Here is a 16773-nt window from a genome sequence, read left to right as displayed (position 1 = left end):
GAATCTGATTACAAACTCTGGGAAACTAAAAACTAAATAGCAAAAACTAAAAGGGAGAGAGAGAGAGAGAGAGCATAGAGATTTGACCTGGGAACTGCTGCTCTTCAGGTTCTATAGTGGGCCTTTAGCAGAAGAAATCAACATTAAACATTGGCCGTTGTACAAATACATTTTACTGTACTATTGTTTATTTTTTTAAAAAGCATTTGGCTTCTCTTAGGCCATCTGTGAAACGGCATTAATAAATAGTTCCTTACTTCGTAGGGATGTTGTGAGGATAAATTCATTAATTCCTGGGAGGTGAGCCGATATCATAGTGATGAGCCTATAAACAAAGACATTCCCAAAAACCTCAATTTTAATTATGTTTTGCCTCTAAAACATAAATGCAAATATGAGCATGCATAACATGGCGTAGTTTAATCCAACTTGGCATTTCACACGCCACTAACTCTAAGGAACTTAAAAGAAAAGAATGGTGAGAAGAGCAGAGAACTTCCCATATGTTTTCATTAATGGGTCATGCAAACATTTTATAGATTTCAGGACTGGGAAACTGTTATCATATAAAGCAATAGCAGGCTTAATTTTCATGTTGTTATATTTAGCAACTTCGTGCATTTAGTAACATCCAACTCCAGATGTAAGGTGTTTGCAAAAACACTTAAGAATATTCTGATCTATCATATTGTTTTAATTTAGTTCAGAGAATTTAAAGTGAATTTATCAATGAAGAATGAACTGCATTTTATTTTTAAGTCCGTTACTGATATGTTATGTGAGCAGACTGCAAATACTTAAGTAAAGATAATATTTAAATAAATATAGGCCTGATCCTGTTAAATGCTGTGTGCCTTCAATTCATGTTGATCTGAAAGGAAACTATAGGAAACTAAAGGTTTGCTCAGCTCCTTGCCGGATCATGTCTTCTGACTCCAATTTAGGAAAGCATGGGTATTTAGGAAAGCATTTATACACATTCTCAACTTTAAGCACATGCCTGAAGTCAATTTGACTTAAGCACATGCTTAAAGTTAAACATGTATTTAAGTGCTTTCCTGAATCAGGGCTTAAAAGAATAATCATAGTATTGTGGTGCCAAAGATAGTAGCTGCAGAACTTCAGTAATATATATTATTGAGTTTCTAATGCCCATGTTGAAAGTGAATTTATTAGAGCAAAAGTTCTCAAATACTGTATTGTGGACCCCATTTTAATAGACAAATTGTCAGGTAGATACATACCTACCAATGCGTAATCATGTTCTCACTGGCAAACTCCCACATTTCCCACTGGTGAACTAACAACATTACTATAACTACAGCACTGGCTTTCTTGGAAACGTAATATTAGAAAATTATTTAATGTATGTTCAACTTCTCTGAATGCAATTTATTTATTATCCACAAAAATAAGTTATATTTACAAGAACATTAAGGTTGCCTATGCAACTTTAATTCAGTCACCTTGTGAGCAGGCCTTATGATACAGTCTTTACATGGATTACATCCTTCTCTTCCACAATAGGTGTAGCAAAATTCAATTAATTCCACACACAAAATCTCCACCAGTATTTCAAACACCACCATCCTGCCACCCATGTCCTTATGGGCAGTGGAGAAAAAATGGGCTGTTAAGATTCTAGCTCTATGGGACCTGCCCCCACACCATGAGCAAATGCTTCATGGACCAATGACCGTCAACAGGCCACAATTTGGGAAACACTATGATAGAAGAATATATCCATTATGGAAAAAAGGATAGTATTCCACATTTCAGCCAGCCAAATGCAAGAACCCTGTCTGTTAGCAAAGATATGAACACTGAGAGTATGTACTGGACTTTTACTGAAGTAAGGATCAGCAGATTGGGAGATATGAACTTACCCATTGTTATTTCCTTTATTAATTATTATTTCACCATCTATGGTTGACCATGTTAGCAATAGTTTAACTCTCACTATATATTCACTGGGTTTTTCAGTAAGGGAGGTTGGGAAGAAAACAAGATACTTGCCGCCCTCCCTCCCCCCCAAAAAAATTTGAGTTTGGAAAGCGCAGTACCTCTTTTAAGCCAGAAATTTGTTTAAATAAATCTGAGTTACTTTATGATGAAATACAATATGGAGTAGTAGTGCACAAATGTTTCCTGTCGTGCTTCCCCCTGACCAGTAATGGATTCTATCTGCGCCCCCCCATCTCCATTACTGCACAGTTGGGCTCAGCAGAGGAGCTTGGGCTGAAGGAAGAACTGGAGGCAGAACTGGGGATGGGGAAGGAGCTGGGACTAGAGGCGGAGCTGGCCTGTGGACGGAGAGGTAACGAGGGCAGAGCCGGGCTGGGAATCGAGCAGAGCTGTGGCTGGAGCTGGGCAGGGAGCTGGGCAGGGGGCAGAGTAGAACTGCAGCTGGGGACAGAGCGGGACTGGGTGGTGCTCCCTCCTGGCCCCCAGTGTGGGCTGGCTCGGGCCCCACCATGCGCTCCCCAACCCAAACGTTCCTCCACACTGCACCCTGCAGGCATACCCCACAGTTTGGAGACCACTGATACAGAGAGACTGTTTAACAGGCAAGACAGAAATGTTTTTGGAAAAGTCAGCATCATAGATAAATTTTCACTGTATGTATGAAAAGAATTAAGACAACAGATCAGCATGTTAAAAAATGCTGTTTGAGCTATGAAAAGAGACATCTCTAAGACTATCCAAAAGCCTCTTGTTAAAACTGCTTCAAGACACATATTTCCTTATGCTAGCAAAGAAATGCTTCATCAGCCACATCTGCAGTTAGCAAGAGTGACATCCAATGGCCTAATAACAGTCCCTGGAGACTTGTTTTTCCACAAGTGCATAACCGTGCATCTTATTCAAAAGTTGAATTGCATCTGAATAATCAATCCATCTCTCTCCAGACAAGCTCTGTGAATCAGCAAAGTGAAATTCAGAGACAATCAAAGACAAGAGAAAGACAGACGTATTTATCACGCACATATGATGTAGGAAGGAGACAAAAAAAAATATTGTCACTGCTGCCTTAGTGACTGCAAAATAAGAGAACAGTCATTAATCATCAGGGGTACACACTGAAAGGAAATATCGATTGGATTTGGAGGAACTTCAGTTTTCTAATGGAACAATTCCTTTGCAAAGGTAACTGGCATATAGTTTCTTTAAATTAGAATGGCAACCAGCCAATTTATGTATCATTTCAGGCAATCTCAAGAAATACAAAACAAATGTGCCTTTTGGTTTTTTTAAAGTAATTTGAATACTATAGTAAATCAATAGCATTGACAGTCTGATGAACTCTGATGGAAGAGCTTTCCTCTGAAATATAATCTTTGAAACCTACAAGAACCGTCATCTAACTTTATTTACTGAACATTTTACTTTTCTATCTTTTGTTTAGTTAAATCTAAATTGCCATGTGTTTCTCCCCCTCAACATTTATGGAAGTTTGGAGAACATGGCCCCCAAAACCAAACATGCGGGGAGTGGCTATCTAATGCGCCATCAGTGCTGAGGGAGGGAAACGTCCCCAGCCCTTACAGCTATGTCAGCAAAAGGCCCCAAAATCCCAACACCTCCCCACCACAGGACATTAGGAGATGGGACTGGGAATGAGCCTTGCTCTCCTGGAGTTTCTGCACTGGGTTAGAAAACGGCAGGTATCGCAGCCATCCCCACATAGCTACTGGTGGTTGACCCTGAACTTGAACCAGCCAGGCCCACCTGGTGACCTCAAGGTTTACCCCTTTTCCAGAACATTCATGAATAAGTTGAACAGCATAGATCTCAGTACAGATCCTTGGGGGACCCGCTTTTTACCTCTCTCCATTGTTTCCTACCCTTTGATTAAAAGATAGGAAACAATTACTGATTCATAAGAGGACCTTCCCTTTTAACCTATGACTGCTTACTTTGCTTAAGAGCTTTTGGTGAGGGAACTTGTCAAAGGTTTTCTGAAAATCCAAATATACTATATCAACAGGATCACCCATGTCCATATTTGTTGACTCCCTCAAAGAATTGTGATAGATTGGTGAGGCATGATCTCTCTGTATAAAAGCCATGTTGACTCTTCCTCAACATGGCATGTTTATTATGTGTCTGATAATTCTGTTCTTTACTGTGGTTTCAACCAGTTTACCTGGTACTGAAGTTAGGCTCACCAGCCTGCAATTGCCAGGATTGTCTCTGGAGCCTTTTTAAAAAATACGTATTACATTAGCTACCCTCCACAGATCTGGTACAGAGGCTGATTTAAGCAACAGGTTACATACAACAGTTAGTAGTTCTACAATTTCATATTTGAGTACCCTCAGAAGTCTTGGGTGACTTGATAGCCAAGCTCCTTAAATTTGCTTACTGTAGTAGCCTTCTGAATTGATGGGCAATTGGGAAGGAGATTCATCAATTAAACAAGCTAAAATAATTAACAAAGACATGACCAGGTTTCACTTTAACAAGCACACTCATCAAATTGAAAAGTCACTATAATTTTCTGGAGAAAGTCTAGCGCTCATGGTTACTGATCTAACTTCCTCATTCTGTTCAGTGGACTGGCTCACTTTAGTTTGTGAATCCAATTGGAAAGGAGGTTTGCTGCTTTTAATTATATAGGAATTGTGAAACAACCCAGGAATGTGTTTTGGAGAAGGGTGCAGTATAAATGTACTGTATGGCTATTAATTATTACGATGTTACTGTGCCTATGAACCTGCACATCTGCTACGATCTTCAGTTCCTCCACTATTATGCCAGAAACAGGTCCCTGCTCGGAAGCTTCACTGCTTCACACATGACCAGGGAAACGACATGCACAGAGTAGGAAAGGTATTGCACACGCATCAAACTCAGATAAAATGGTCACATTTATGGGGGTACCCAAACTACCACACCTCTGGAGTTTGGCATCAGAAAGGACGGCTAAACTTCTATGTGCTAGCGTGAATCCATCCCTCATGGATATCAAGTGGATGAGTTTTTTGTTGTTTTAAAACATATCACCCAAGTGGACAGTAGGCACCATTGCAGGATATGGAGTCTGGTCAGGTAGAGCTATGCATTTGCCCGTGGACAGGTCTGAAATTAAATGAATGTGCCTGCCTTTCAGAACGCTTCAACAGGCTTTGATTTTGTAGGTAAGGACTCTGTGTTCAGGGACCCAATACCTGACTGTCTATGGGTTGCAGAACTTCAGGAAGCTAAGACTTTGTAGGCAGGGCCAAGTGCTCAGCATTTGCTCATGGTGGGATCTGAGTGTCTCAACAGGCTTTGGAAATTCCAAGGATTGAGTTGGTAGTTAGGGCAAGAATGATTTGTCTGTTTCAACGTGGTTCTAGTTAATTAACTTGCAGCCTTGTTCTATAATAAACTGTTCCTTGTTAAAGAAATCCTTCATCTGCATAATAAATGAATCAATTAAAATTGAGTCTCTGCCTCTCCATCAAGCAATATCAAAACTCACTTGAAACTTGGACATTTGTGGTGTATTTAGTCCATGATTTAAAGAAAGAAAACGCACATGTTAAGGAAAACTTTAGTAGAATTATTTCCTTTCAATTGAGCATATGCACCATAAGAATGGACATGAGGATTTAACTGTCCACATGTTATAAAAACATTTCTTTTTTATGGGGCTGATCTTCAAACTGGCTTTAACTAGAACCCACTTTTCACATGCAAAATTAAATTCTTGTGTTTTTTAGACATGATCTCAACTTTAATAAAAACATCATTTCTTTATTTCACATGTAAAGAACATTTGAACAAAATATCACAATAAATCAAAGTCAGAAAAATAATATTCTACGCATGATATAATGGGCACACTTAAGTTTTACTGTGTAAGAGTTTTTACCATTCTCAAGCAATATTTCCCATCTATATAATGAGGACTTCTACTAGAAATAGTAGAATCTTTCAAAATAATAAGTTTTAAAGATGCCCACTACATTGTAATATCGAGGGCATAATTAGAAGAAGACAAATTATTATATCCATTTATGTATTAAGAATATAATCAGGAGAAAATACAGGGTATATTCCTGCTGGAGAGTTTAACAACTCACCTGCAACACACAAACTAGCACATGAAAATGTTTCTGCCTCTTTCTAAAAGAATTATCCAGATTCTGGTCAAAACATAATAACTCCTACAGTACTAATGTGCTGTTTGAACTCTGAAGTTCCAAAGCATAAGTGGTTTGTTTATTAATATACTGGAAAAATAGAGTTGTGTGAGAAAGGCAAGAGTGGGTGGATATATCATACCCTTAGACTATTATTGTCACCTTTCCAAAAACAGAAAATTCTGCCAAAATCCGTGATTTAAGCTGTCAGAAACTGGTATTTACTTTTCCCCTTCTACTTGGATAGTGTTTTGTTTAAACTCAGAAAAAAATCTGAGATAGTCTTGAATCAGAACATACATTTGCCATGTTTTTTCACATCTGTTCTCTCCCAGCACATTCCATTTATTAAAAAACATGTCTTTATATATAAAGAAGAATACCCCAGTGTCCCCAGTGTTTAGGAGGTTGATTTTTTGAACAGCTGGAATAAAGTCCCCATTTCCCTTGTTATAAAGGAACAGAAAAAGAATGAAGTACGGACACAAATGTTAGAAAAATGCTGCTCTCAAGTTCACCTTACAGTATCTGGTAATGTAAAATTCACTACAATCAATGCCAAGGTGGAGCAAATGTGACATCATCCTTTTATACTCTATGGAAGCAGGACATCATTCCCTCAACCAGAAACTGGCTCCTCCTATGACCTCTAGTTGCATCCCGGAGAAAGCCCAGCCATGCACCTATCATTCTTCCCTGTGATGTGCTCAGTGGATAGCCAGCTGAACCCAGTTCTACAGCTGCTCCATCATTTCAAATGGGAAATGGAGTCTCCAGATGCAAGACTGAACTGGAATAATGATACCCAGAAAGCCAGAGAAGAGAGGTCAGCTAGTATTTTCCTTTAAAGAAAACATTGGCTTAGTAGTCAAACACTTGATCCAGTAAAAAAAAAAAAAAAGAATTTCATGAAAATTTTCTTGACATTGTTCCTCTTTTTTTCAAAATGTCAAAACATTGAAAATGTTCAACCAACTGGTGAAAAAATGGGGTGAGAGTTGGGAGGGAATTTTGCAAAACTTTTCATTAAAATTTTCCGTGATTTTTCTTTTAAATTTTCATTGAAATTTTGAAATTTGAAGAATTTCAAACATCTCTACTTAAAATAGTCATCCCTTCCCCAAGCAGAAGTCTGCATTAATTCAAATAAACTCAGAGTCCTAAGCCCAGCAGGATCAGACTCTCTCTTCATCACCCTCTTCATTAAGCACGCTTCTTAACTCTTAATTACAGTTTGCTTACCTTTCTATTACTAAAAATAACAATTTGTATTGTGGTAGCTCCTTCTACCCCCGTGTGCAAGGTGCTGTATAAACACAGAACTGCAGTGTACTTGCGTATAGTCACAGGTTGAACTATAATGTTGCAACATAATTGTCATTTTGGCTTTGTAATTGCTATATTATGCCTACCAGACTGTTACAATAGGGTTATTTTCAGACAGCTCTATGAGAGAAAGGCATACACTAGGTCTCTATACTTTACTGAGGTGTTTTGAGATACTGCTGTCAAGGATCTTCCTCTAGCAGGTACAGCATGCCAATATTTGAGCTGAGCTATCAAAACTGAAATATGATTTGTGCTTTTTTGTGTATCAAACTCCTACTCCTGAGGAATATTTACCATCTAAAAACAAAAATACTGCCATAAGGTGTGAATAAAATTAAATCTCTTTTGTTTAAAAGGAAACGGCTTGACAGAGATATTCTCCAACATTACAGTAATGGCATCAGCATGTATTAATATAACAAATTCCATCATGTGACTCCGGGAGGAGGGGCCCTAGGCACATGCCAATTGCCTTAGTCCAGCTCTGTCCAGGGGTGTATCTGAATCCCACTGAAAGTGAGCCAGCTCGAGGAGCTCACCAGAGGACATCTGCACAATCTACTTTGATTGGCATCTCATTTTGATGTCTCAAGTGGGTGAAGCTTAGGAAACCGCTACTACTTTTTGTTTTCAATTCGAGCCCTGTGTAACTTACATCACCATACGCTCCGAATATGGCCTGAAGGAGAAGAGATGCTATTTGCCTTTTTTATAATTCTACAGCCTGGTCTCCGTTAATGTGTAGCATTCTAACAAGTTTATGTGCTTCATTTCTGCCACTGAAATGGCAGGAATTTACAAATGTATCACAATTTTATATTTGTCTTTAGAAGTTGGTACTGAAGGGCCACATAATTACAGGGACATTGAGGACCCTTGGAAAAAAGCCTTCTGTTGATGGCAATCACACCCTAGTACTGTATGTAATAACAGAAATGCAACAAACTAACACTAAAGTATTAGGTTGCTCTTAAATTATCAGTAATAAATTAATTTACTATACTGTACAACAGAGTTGGGCCCAAAATGTGGCTGCTTTTTGCTTTGCCACCCAAACAATCCAGTCAATAGCAGTATTAACATTAGCTGTGAAAACATCCACTTACAAGATTTGTATCCATTGCTCACTCAGCTAAAAAGGCACTTGGCAAAAACAGCTACTGTACATGTAGGTAGAAAATTCTTTTCTATACAAGACTGCTTATGTCAGACAATGCAGACTTCTTGGCAGCTTTGAGACTCCTTTTAATACAGCTCTTTCCACAACATATTGAGTCAAATTCTACCCTCAAACATGGATACACAATTCAATGGGAGTTCCATATCTGTGTCTGAGGACACAACATCTTATTCCTCTGGGGTGAAATTAACCACCCCCAATGGCACCCCATCCCCCATGAAGAGGGTGCCAGCACAAAGCCCAGACACCACTGCTCCCACTGCAGCCTTCCAAGGTGGCCTGTGCAGAGCCAGTGTGAACAATGTTTCCCCCGCGTTTGAAAGGTGTACAGGAACCACCGCATTGCTGCTCTACCTGTGATGCCCCGGGGTTGCTCTTACATAGGCTTGTAATGTGCCAGCTTCATAGGGTGACCAGATGTCCCGATTTTATAGGGACAGTCCCGATTTTTGGGTCTTTTTCTTATATAGGCTCCTATTACCACCTACCCCCCTGGCCCGAGTTTTCACATTTGCTGTCTGGTCACCCTACAGCTTCACCTCGGGTGAATTACCACTCCTATCTGTACATTAAAAGGAGAAAAGATCTGCCACACTGGCAAGTGTTTAAGGCTGCTGCAATGCTTGTTTAATCTAGCCCAACCTTCCCCCACCCTTCCACGTATAAAGAGCAGAAAAGGTATTTCCACTCTCAAGGACAAACAGCCAGAGGTAGCAGATCATAGAGGCTGCTTACTAGATACATGCTTTTAGCTATGCTTTAGACACCAGTTGTCATTAACATCTCAGCCTTGCCTTTATACTGGATATCTGTGTTCTCCGTGGGAAGTGGCTTCTTGACAGCTGCTCTGCGATATACCACATGCGTCCTGCCTCCGTCTTCCTCCTGACTGCCCTTCTCCTGAGGCTCAATGAAGAACTCGTCTTTGTCTGTGCGAATCATGCCAGCCTAGGAATGACAGGACAGAGATGGAACATTTTAAGTTACTATGCATACAGCAGATATTGTGAGTAAACAGTTACAATATGCTTAAGCACACTTTAGCACTCTCCAGAGAGCAGTTAGAGTGCAGGGAGTAAACGAGATGAATTCTTTATTAGAGCAAAATGTAGCATTAATGCCTCAACTTGACAAGGAAGGACAAAGGTAAAACATCAGACCAAAGGGATTTCTACTAGAATCTAATTAGCAAGGGTTGGGACTAAAATATGTATGTGGAAATGGACTCTCAATTAGAAATCAACTACAAAGAAACAGGTAATACGACTATAGTGATTTGTCAGCCACAAATTGCTCCAGTGTTGTATGAATACCCATGCCTGCTAAATACAGGATCAATTCCGCATCATGAGCCTTCCCAGATGTACAATTCTGTGGTGCTTGATCAGACCTTTCTATTCAGAGACAAGATGGTGAAGTGCTAAGCCTGGTTAGCTGGCAAATAAGCTTTGTACATTTTTCTCCTGCATTAATGCATCATGTAAAGATGACACAAAGGACTGAACTGGCACAAACTCTCTTAGCCAGTTAGCAAAAAACAATTAAAATATAACTTTTCTGTAATAAGTTTCTAAGGGATAAAAGCTTAAAAATCCAAACCAGGACAAATATACTGGTATGAAAAACTGAAAACCTTACTTGTCCATTGAAGCACAAAAGAAAAGCTTGACACAACCATCTCAGCATGTCCACTGCTAACAAGAGCAGTGTGAAAGTCATTTAGATAGTTTGTTTTTTACTACCATAGCGAACAAGCTATCTTTCCAACATTTTTATTTGAATGGAAAAATATCTAGCCTTTCACCGCAAATGTTTGTGTAATGTTATAGTACTGCTCTGCTGAGGAAGGTTAAGATAGTCGACAATTGGCTTTCATTGATTTTCCTGACAAGATGGGTACATATGTGTTTGCACACCTACATTTGAGAACTTCAACTAAAGAACTCTAGTTTTGTAAACAGAAAGCCTTGATTATGATGACATGAAACACAGCAAGAGAAATTCTTAATAGTACTGAATGTACTATCACCACCAAACGTAGCCTTCTGGAAGCTGGCTCCTTCACCTCTTAACTCCCTTTTCTTTATTCTGCCAATCAGTGACACTAGGGCAGGGGTGGCCAACCTGAGCCTGAGAAGGAGCCAGAATTTACTAATGTACATTGCCAAAGAGCCACAGTAATACGTCAGCAGCCCCTCATTAGCTCCCCCACCCCACTCCCAGCGTCTCCCACCCACCAGCAGTCCCACCGATCAGCGCCTCCCCCTCTGTCCCTGCACCTCCCAATCAGCTGTTTCGTGGCATGCAGGAGTCTCGGGGTGGGGAGAAGAAAGGGGAGGAGTGAGGGCACTGCAGGCTGAGGGGAGGGGGCAGGAAGGGGTGGAGTGGGGGCAGGGCCTGTGGCTGAGCAGTGAGCACCCCCCGGCACGTTGGAAAGTTGGCGCCTGTAGCTCCAGCCCTGAAGTCGGGGCCTATACAAGGAGCCGCATATTAATTTCTGAATAGCCGCATGTGGCTCTGGAGCCACAGGTTGGCCACCCCTGCACTAGAGAGTCAACCACCAGTAAGCACAGTACCCCCATCCGATCACCAGACTTACAGCATGTGCAAATTAGTGTGTCTGCACATTTATACCACACTCATTATCGTGGTATCTAAGCACCTTGGATTCCAAATTATTTGTAGGCCACAGCACTCCCAAGAGAACCAAAAAGGGACCCAATTTCTGGCCCCTTTGAAGTCAATGTCCAAACTACCGTTGTTGTCATTTGGACACTTCACCATACCCCAAATCAGGGGTCGGCAACCTTTCAGAAGTGGTGTGCCGAGTCTTCATTTATTCACTTTAATTTAAGGTTTCGCGTGCCAGTAAGACATTTTAATGTTTTTAGAAGGGCTCTTTTTCTATAAGTCTATAATATATAACTAAACTATTGTTTTATGTAAAGTAAATAAGGTTTCAAAATGTTTAAGTTTAATTTAAAATTAAATTAAAATGCAGAGCCCCCCTAGACCGGTGAGGAGGACCTGGGCAGTGTGAGTGCCACTGCCAATCAGCTCGCGTGCCGCCTTCAGCACGCGTGCCATAGGTTGCCTACCCCTACCCCAAATGCTAAAATTTTAATACAGTGCAAGTGCACAGAAATACTTTTGCTACAAACAGTAAACTACTTTTGCTGCTGCTATAAATACAGCATGCTCTTGGATTCCCTTCTTGAAAAAATGTCAGGTTCATTTGTCATGTCTTAACTTACATTAGGCAAGACTTCCAGTCCTAGATTTGATTTATTTTTATATATATAGTGTCTATAAAAACAGATTAAAGGGGAAGGATTAAAGAAACAAAATTATATTCAAGCCGTTCAGGTTGCTACTCTGTTGCCTATACAGCGAGCAAACTGAATTTGAAATCCTGTCCTGGTTCTTTTTATCTAATTTAGATTCTACATCAGACACAAGGAAGGTGAAACCGGCTCAGCAGCCAAGCAAGCTCAGACAACCAGGAAAACAAACGCTAAACTGGGTAAAAAGCAATTGATCTTGTCCTTGTAAACCGGAGTGTGTACAAAGAAACTTGGGAATTGATGTTCTGTTGCTTTATATCTTTTTTTAAAAGTATACATATGCCAAGAGCTAAACTTTGCATGAAATATGCACAACTACAGATCAAGAAAGGAGCAAAAATTTGCATGCTCCGACAGAAGCACAGACTATGATGAGCATGTCATATTTAAACCCAGTGCAAAGATACACGTGGCTTAACTGCTACATGATATAGGTGTACAGTTGCCATTTACAATTAACATATAAGTGGGCAAATATAAAGCGTATGCATTCCTAGATGAATTAAAGTCACCAATAATAAAGCAATTAATGGTGGATCTTAATAATTCATGGAGGGTTTAATAGGCAAAGCCACCTCATGATGCTAGGAAAATTGCTGCTGTGGTACTGAAGTCAGCCTGATGAATTAAAGGTAACTTAAACTGGGGTTTAAGCTTTCAAACCAAATGAATAAGAATTAGAAAATTCTTGCAATCAGTAATCAAACAGCTCTTCCAAAAACACAGATCTGAAAAACAAACTTGGGGGGAGGGATAGCTCAGTGGTTTGAGCGTTGACCTGCTAAACCCAGGGTTGTGAGTTCAATCCTTGAGGGGTTCACTGGGGGATCTGGGGCAAAATCAGTACTTGGTCCTGCTAGTAAAGGCAGGGGGCTGGACTCAATGACCTTTCAAGGTCCCTTCCAGTTCTAGGAGATGGGATATCTCCATTAATTATTATTTTATTAAACTTGCTCCCAGGGTGTTGCTGCTCTTTGAAAAAGGAAAAAGGAATTTGTTCAGGTTGAATGAAGCACCACAGCTGGTTGAGAAAATGAAGACACTAGCCTGAGCAGGCTAAACACAAGACCAGACAACAAAAAAAGATACCCTAGCATGCTGGGAAGTTTCAGGGAATCCTGAATAAACTGGCTGTGAGACTACACTATAAGGTGCTGTGGAACAGGAAGGTCCTCTACAGAGATGTCTTTTCTTCTAGGACAAATCACCAAGGTTTAGATCCCACTCAAGATCAGGGGGGTTAAGGTAGGCTTTGCAGTTCAGGTCTGAGGTTGAGTCTAGAAATGAACAAAAAATGGATCCATCCCTCAGAAAGGTTCAACTAAAAATTTGTTTTTGTCTAAATTTGCAGTGGAAAATTTCAATTTTAGGGCAGAAATCTGATAAATATTTCAGTTTGGAAAAGCTGCCATAGTGCCTTATGCTCCCATTCTCCATTGTAGGCACCCTGGTCAGACTACATTTTACCTGATGCATCTTGGTCTCCCCTCTTGGAGAGGGAAGCAGTGCATGATGAAAGTCCTGCCTATGGAAGAGACTGGAGAAATGAGGCACCATTTCCAAACTAAAATATTTTGGGGTTTGGGCCTTCTGTTTGTCAAAAAGAAAATGAAAATTTTTCCATGGAAAGCATTCACACATTCAAAATGTGCCTTCATTTGTATACCGGTTTACCAAAATTGTGAGTACAATTATCATAACTGCGTGTACAGGGCCAGATTCACCAGTACACTGCAGCTGCTTCTGTCCAGAGATGTAAACTCAGGTTAGTGGTCTCCGGGGTTTGCACTGCTCTGGTGAGCTAAGACAGGTATATGGCTGCTTTGCATTGCTGGACATCATAGTATACCAGTGAATGTGTGCAACAAATGTGTTTGTACCCATCTGTTTGTGTGTGTAACTGCAGTAAACTGCACACACAGATATGGTAAAGTACAGCAAATGTGCTGCCACTCACAGGGAAATAATCAACATGAATAGTAGCTATTATTTTTATTTATTTATATACTAGATACTTTCCAAACAGAAAATTAGCCATAATCCAAGTCCTGAGGAGTTCACAATCTAAGTGATAATGAAGGTCATATGTAGAATTGAGCCCAATACTGGACCCAAACCTATTCTGGGGAAGTTCCACACTTTACAATCTACGCCTCTCTCTGTAACAAGCTGAACTGAAATGTCAAATCTGCAGTCTCCATACTCCAAACACGGGGAAAGTATGGAATCAGATCCTGTTCCAGATCCGAGCTTTACCACTCAGGCTATCACATGCAGACCTCTGAGGAAAGATGCTAACACAGGTCTAGAAGAAAGGTGTGGTTTAAGTGTCTAGAGCAGAGGACTGGGTATCAGGAAGTTCTAAGGACTCCTGCCTGCCTGGTACCTCTGAGTGAGTCATTTAACCTCTGTAGCTCATTTGCCCATCTGTAAAATAGGGATAATACTTACCTATCTCATAGGGGAGTTATGAGGGCTGATTAGATAAGGTTTGTCAAATGCGTTGATATGAAAAGCTCACCGTAATTGCTAAGTATTTTTATTATTGTTTCTACCCAGGAAATCAGAAAAAAATAGTTCTTGCTATAGTACATCTGTGGATACAAGCTCAACATCATGAGGTTTTATGACCCAGCAAATAGTGTAATATGTGCAACTCAAAAGAACTCCAAGTCAAAGGCAGAAGAGGTGACACTGATGAGCCTATTAAGCCATGTGGAAGTTGGAGGGTATGGAGGCCCACCAAACCTGGTAAAAGGGGCGTGTGCAGTGCACCTCCTAACACTGGCCAGTGGGATCTGACAGGACATTTTAAGGACTGCAGGAGCTCAGTGTTCACCATTCTACTAATATCATGCGCTCTCTTCTCCACTGTGCTCCCTATAGGCTAGATCACAAACTGATGAGCTATCCCAAAGTTAGGACCTGACCAACAAAAAGTTTATCATGGACACTAAAAATCACATTTAACATAGCCCAGCAAACTAAGTGTGATCTCCCTCCTGCATATTTTCTCCCTCATATTTTTGTTATAAAAGCTGCAGAAAAAGTTAGAAGGCTGTTTGGAGTCTGGGGAATACATTTTGGATTATCCTAAATCAGATTTCTTGTCTAATTTAATTCAGATGTGGTTGAAAAAATCCCAATCTAGCAATTTTGAGGATGATATGCCTTTGTTGGATTGTAGAGGGGGGAAGATGGGGCAAGATTGGGATTAAAACAGAAACTGAGTTGCCAATTTAAAGGGATGACAACACACAAAACCCTCCCATCAGATCTCTGAATATTTTGCCCTACTAGAGTTGTAGCTAATATCTGAGATTGCTAAAAATATAAGGAAGTGAGTAAAAAAAAAATGTTATGTTTTTCCATTTACTCACTTAGGCCTGGTCTACACTACGGGGCTAGGTCGAATTTAGCCACGTTAGGTCAATTTAAAAACGAATGTGTCCACACAACCAACCCCGTTCCATCGACCTAAAGGGCTCTTCAAATCTACTTCCGTACTCCTCCCCGGCGAGGGGAGTAGCACTAAAAATCGACTGTGCTGCGTCAAATTTGGGGTAGTGAGGACGCAAATCAACGGTATTGGCCTCCAGGAGCTATCCCAGAGTGCTCCATTGTGACCGTTCTGGACAGCACTTTGAATTCCGATGCACTATCCAGGTACATAGGAAAAGCTTCAGGAACTTTTGAATTTCATTTCCTGTTTGGTCAGCGTGGCAAACTCAGTAGCACAGGTGACCATGCAGTACCCCCAGAATCGTAGAGCGTAGAATGTTTCTACGCTCCCCCTATCAACTGTCCCTGAGATTAGAGCAGATTAGAAGGCAAAAAAAATGATGATGAAGTGTCTGTTGGAGCTGCAGGAAAGCCAACAAGAGCACAGACCCCCGCTGCATCCACTGTATAACCGCCTATCCTCATCCCCATGTTCCATAGCCTCCTCACTCAGACGCGGGGGGGTGGGGGCGGAAGGGGAGGCTCCGGGCACCCAGCCACTCCACTGCAGAGGATGGCCAAAGCAACAGAAGGCTGTCATTCAAACAATTTGATTTTTAGTGTGGCTACAATAAGCAATGTGGCCTTGTCCTTCCTTCCTCCCCCACCCCACCCGGGCTACCTTGTCCGTTATCTCATTTTTTTTAATTAATAAAGAAAGAATACATGGTTTCAAAATAATAGTTACTTTATTTCAAAGGGGGGAGGGTGGTTAGCTTACAGGGAATTAAAATCAACAAAGGGGGTGGGTTTGCACACCGAAGCCTGGCCAGTCACGAAACTGTTTTTTAAAGCCTCTCTGATGTGCAGCGCGCCTTGCTGTGCTCTTCTAATCGCCCTGGTGTCTGGTGCAAAACGATTGTCTGCCGTTGCTTTCACCGAGGGAGAGGCGACTGAAGAAATGTACCCCAAACCACCTGTGACAATGTTCTTTGTCCTATCAGGCACTGGGAGCTTAACCCAGAATTCCAAAGGGCGGCGGAGACTGTGGGAACTGTGGGATAGCTACCCACAGTGCACCGCTCCGTAAGTCGAACCAGGAAATGAGCTTCAGACTGTGACCTCTCAGCCACATTTAGTATAGCTGCTGCACCCGACAGGCCATTGTGTCCCAGGTGACATTCACCCCAAGAAACATTTCTGTCACCACCCCCTCGCTTTTTCTGTAAGGGAAATTCCATTGGTTCTCTGTGGTCTTGCACCTCCTGCCTTTCTATCACTTGGGACCTGTGCCAGGGTTTCCAACAGTATTGTAGAGTTCAGTTCAAAATATGCCCCTCAACTACCA

The 16773-nt window shown here is 40.9% G+C and overlaps 1 protein-coding gene across 2 annotated transcripts in view; it reads right to left on the bottom strand.

Annotated features, from left to right (window-relative positions):
• Positions 1–9606, bottom strand: part of ADAMTS2 (ADAM metallopeptidase with thrombospondin type 1 motif 2) — a 162568-nt gene extending 152962 nt beyond the window's left edge. The window contains exon 1 of one of the 2 annotated variants that reach the window (XM_034778501.1): positions 9435–9606. In XM_034778501.1, the coding sequence (XP_034634392.1) occupies positions 9435–9582 (148 nt within the window). In that variant the 5' untranslated portion in view covers positions 9583–9606. The remainder of the gene's footprint in view (positions 1–9434) is intronic. The other variant, XM_034778500.1, reaches the window with a different exon arrangement.
• Positions 9607–16773: the final 7167 nt, after the last annotated feature.

Source organism: Trachemys scripta, chromosome 8 (assembly GCF_013100865.1).
Source record: "Trachemys scripta elegans isolate TJP31775 chromosome 8, CAS_Tse_1.0, whole genome shotgun sequence".
In the NCBI taxonomy this organism is placed as follows: domain Eukaryota; kingdom Metazoa; phylum Chordata; order Testudines; family Emydidae; genus Trachemys; species Trachemys scripta.
This window is presented reverse-complemented; position numbering and strand designations above follow the sequence as displayed.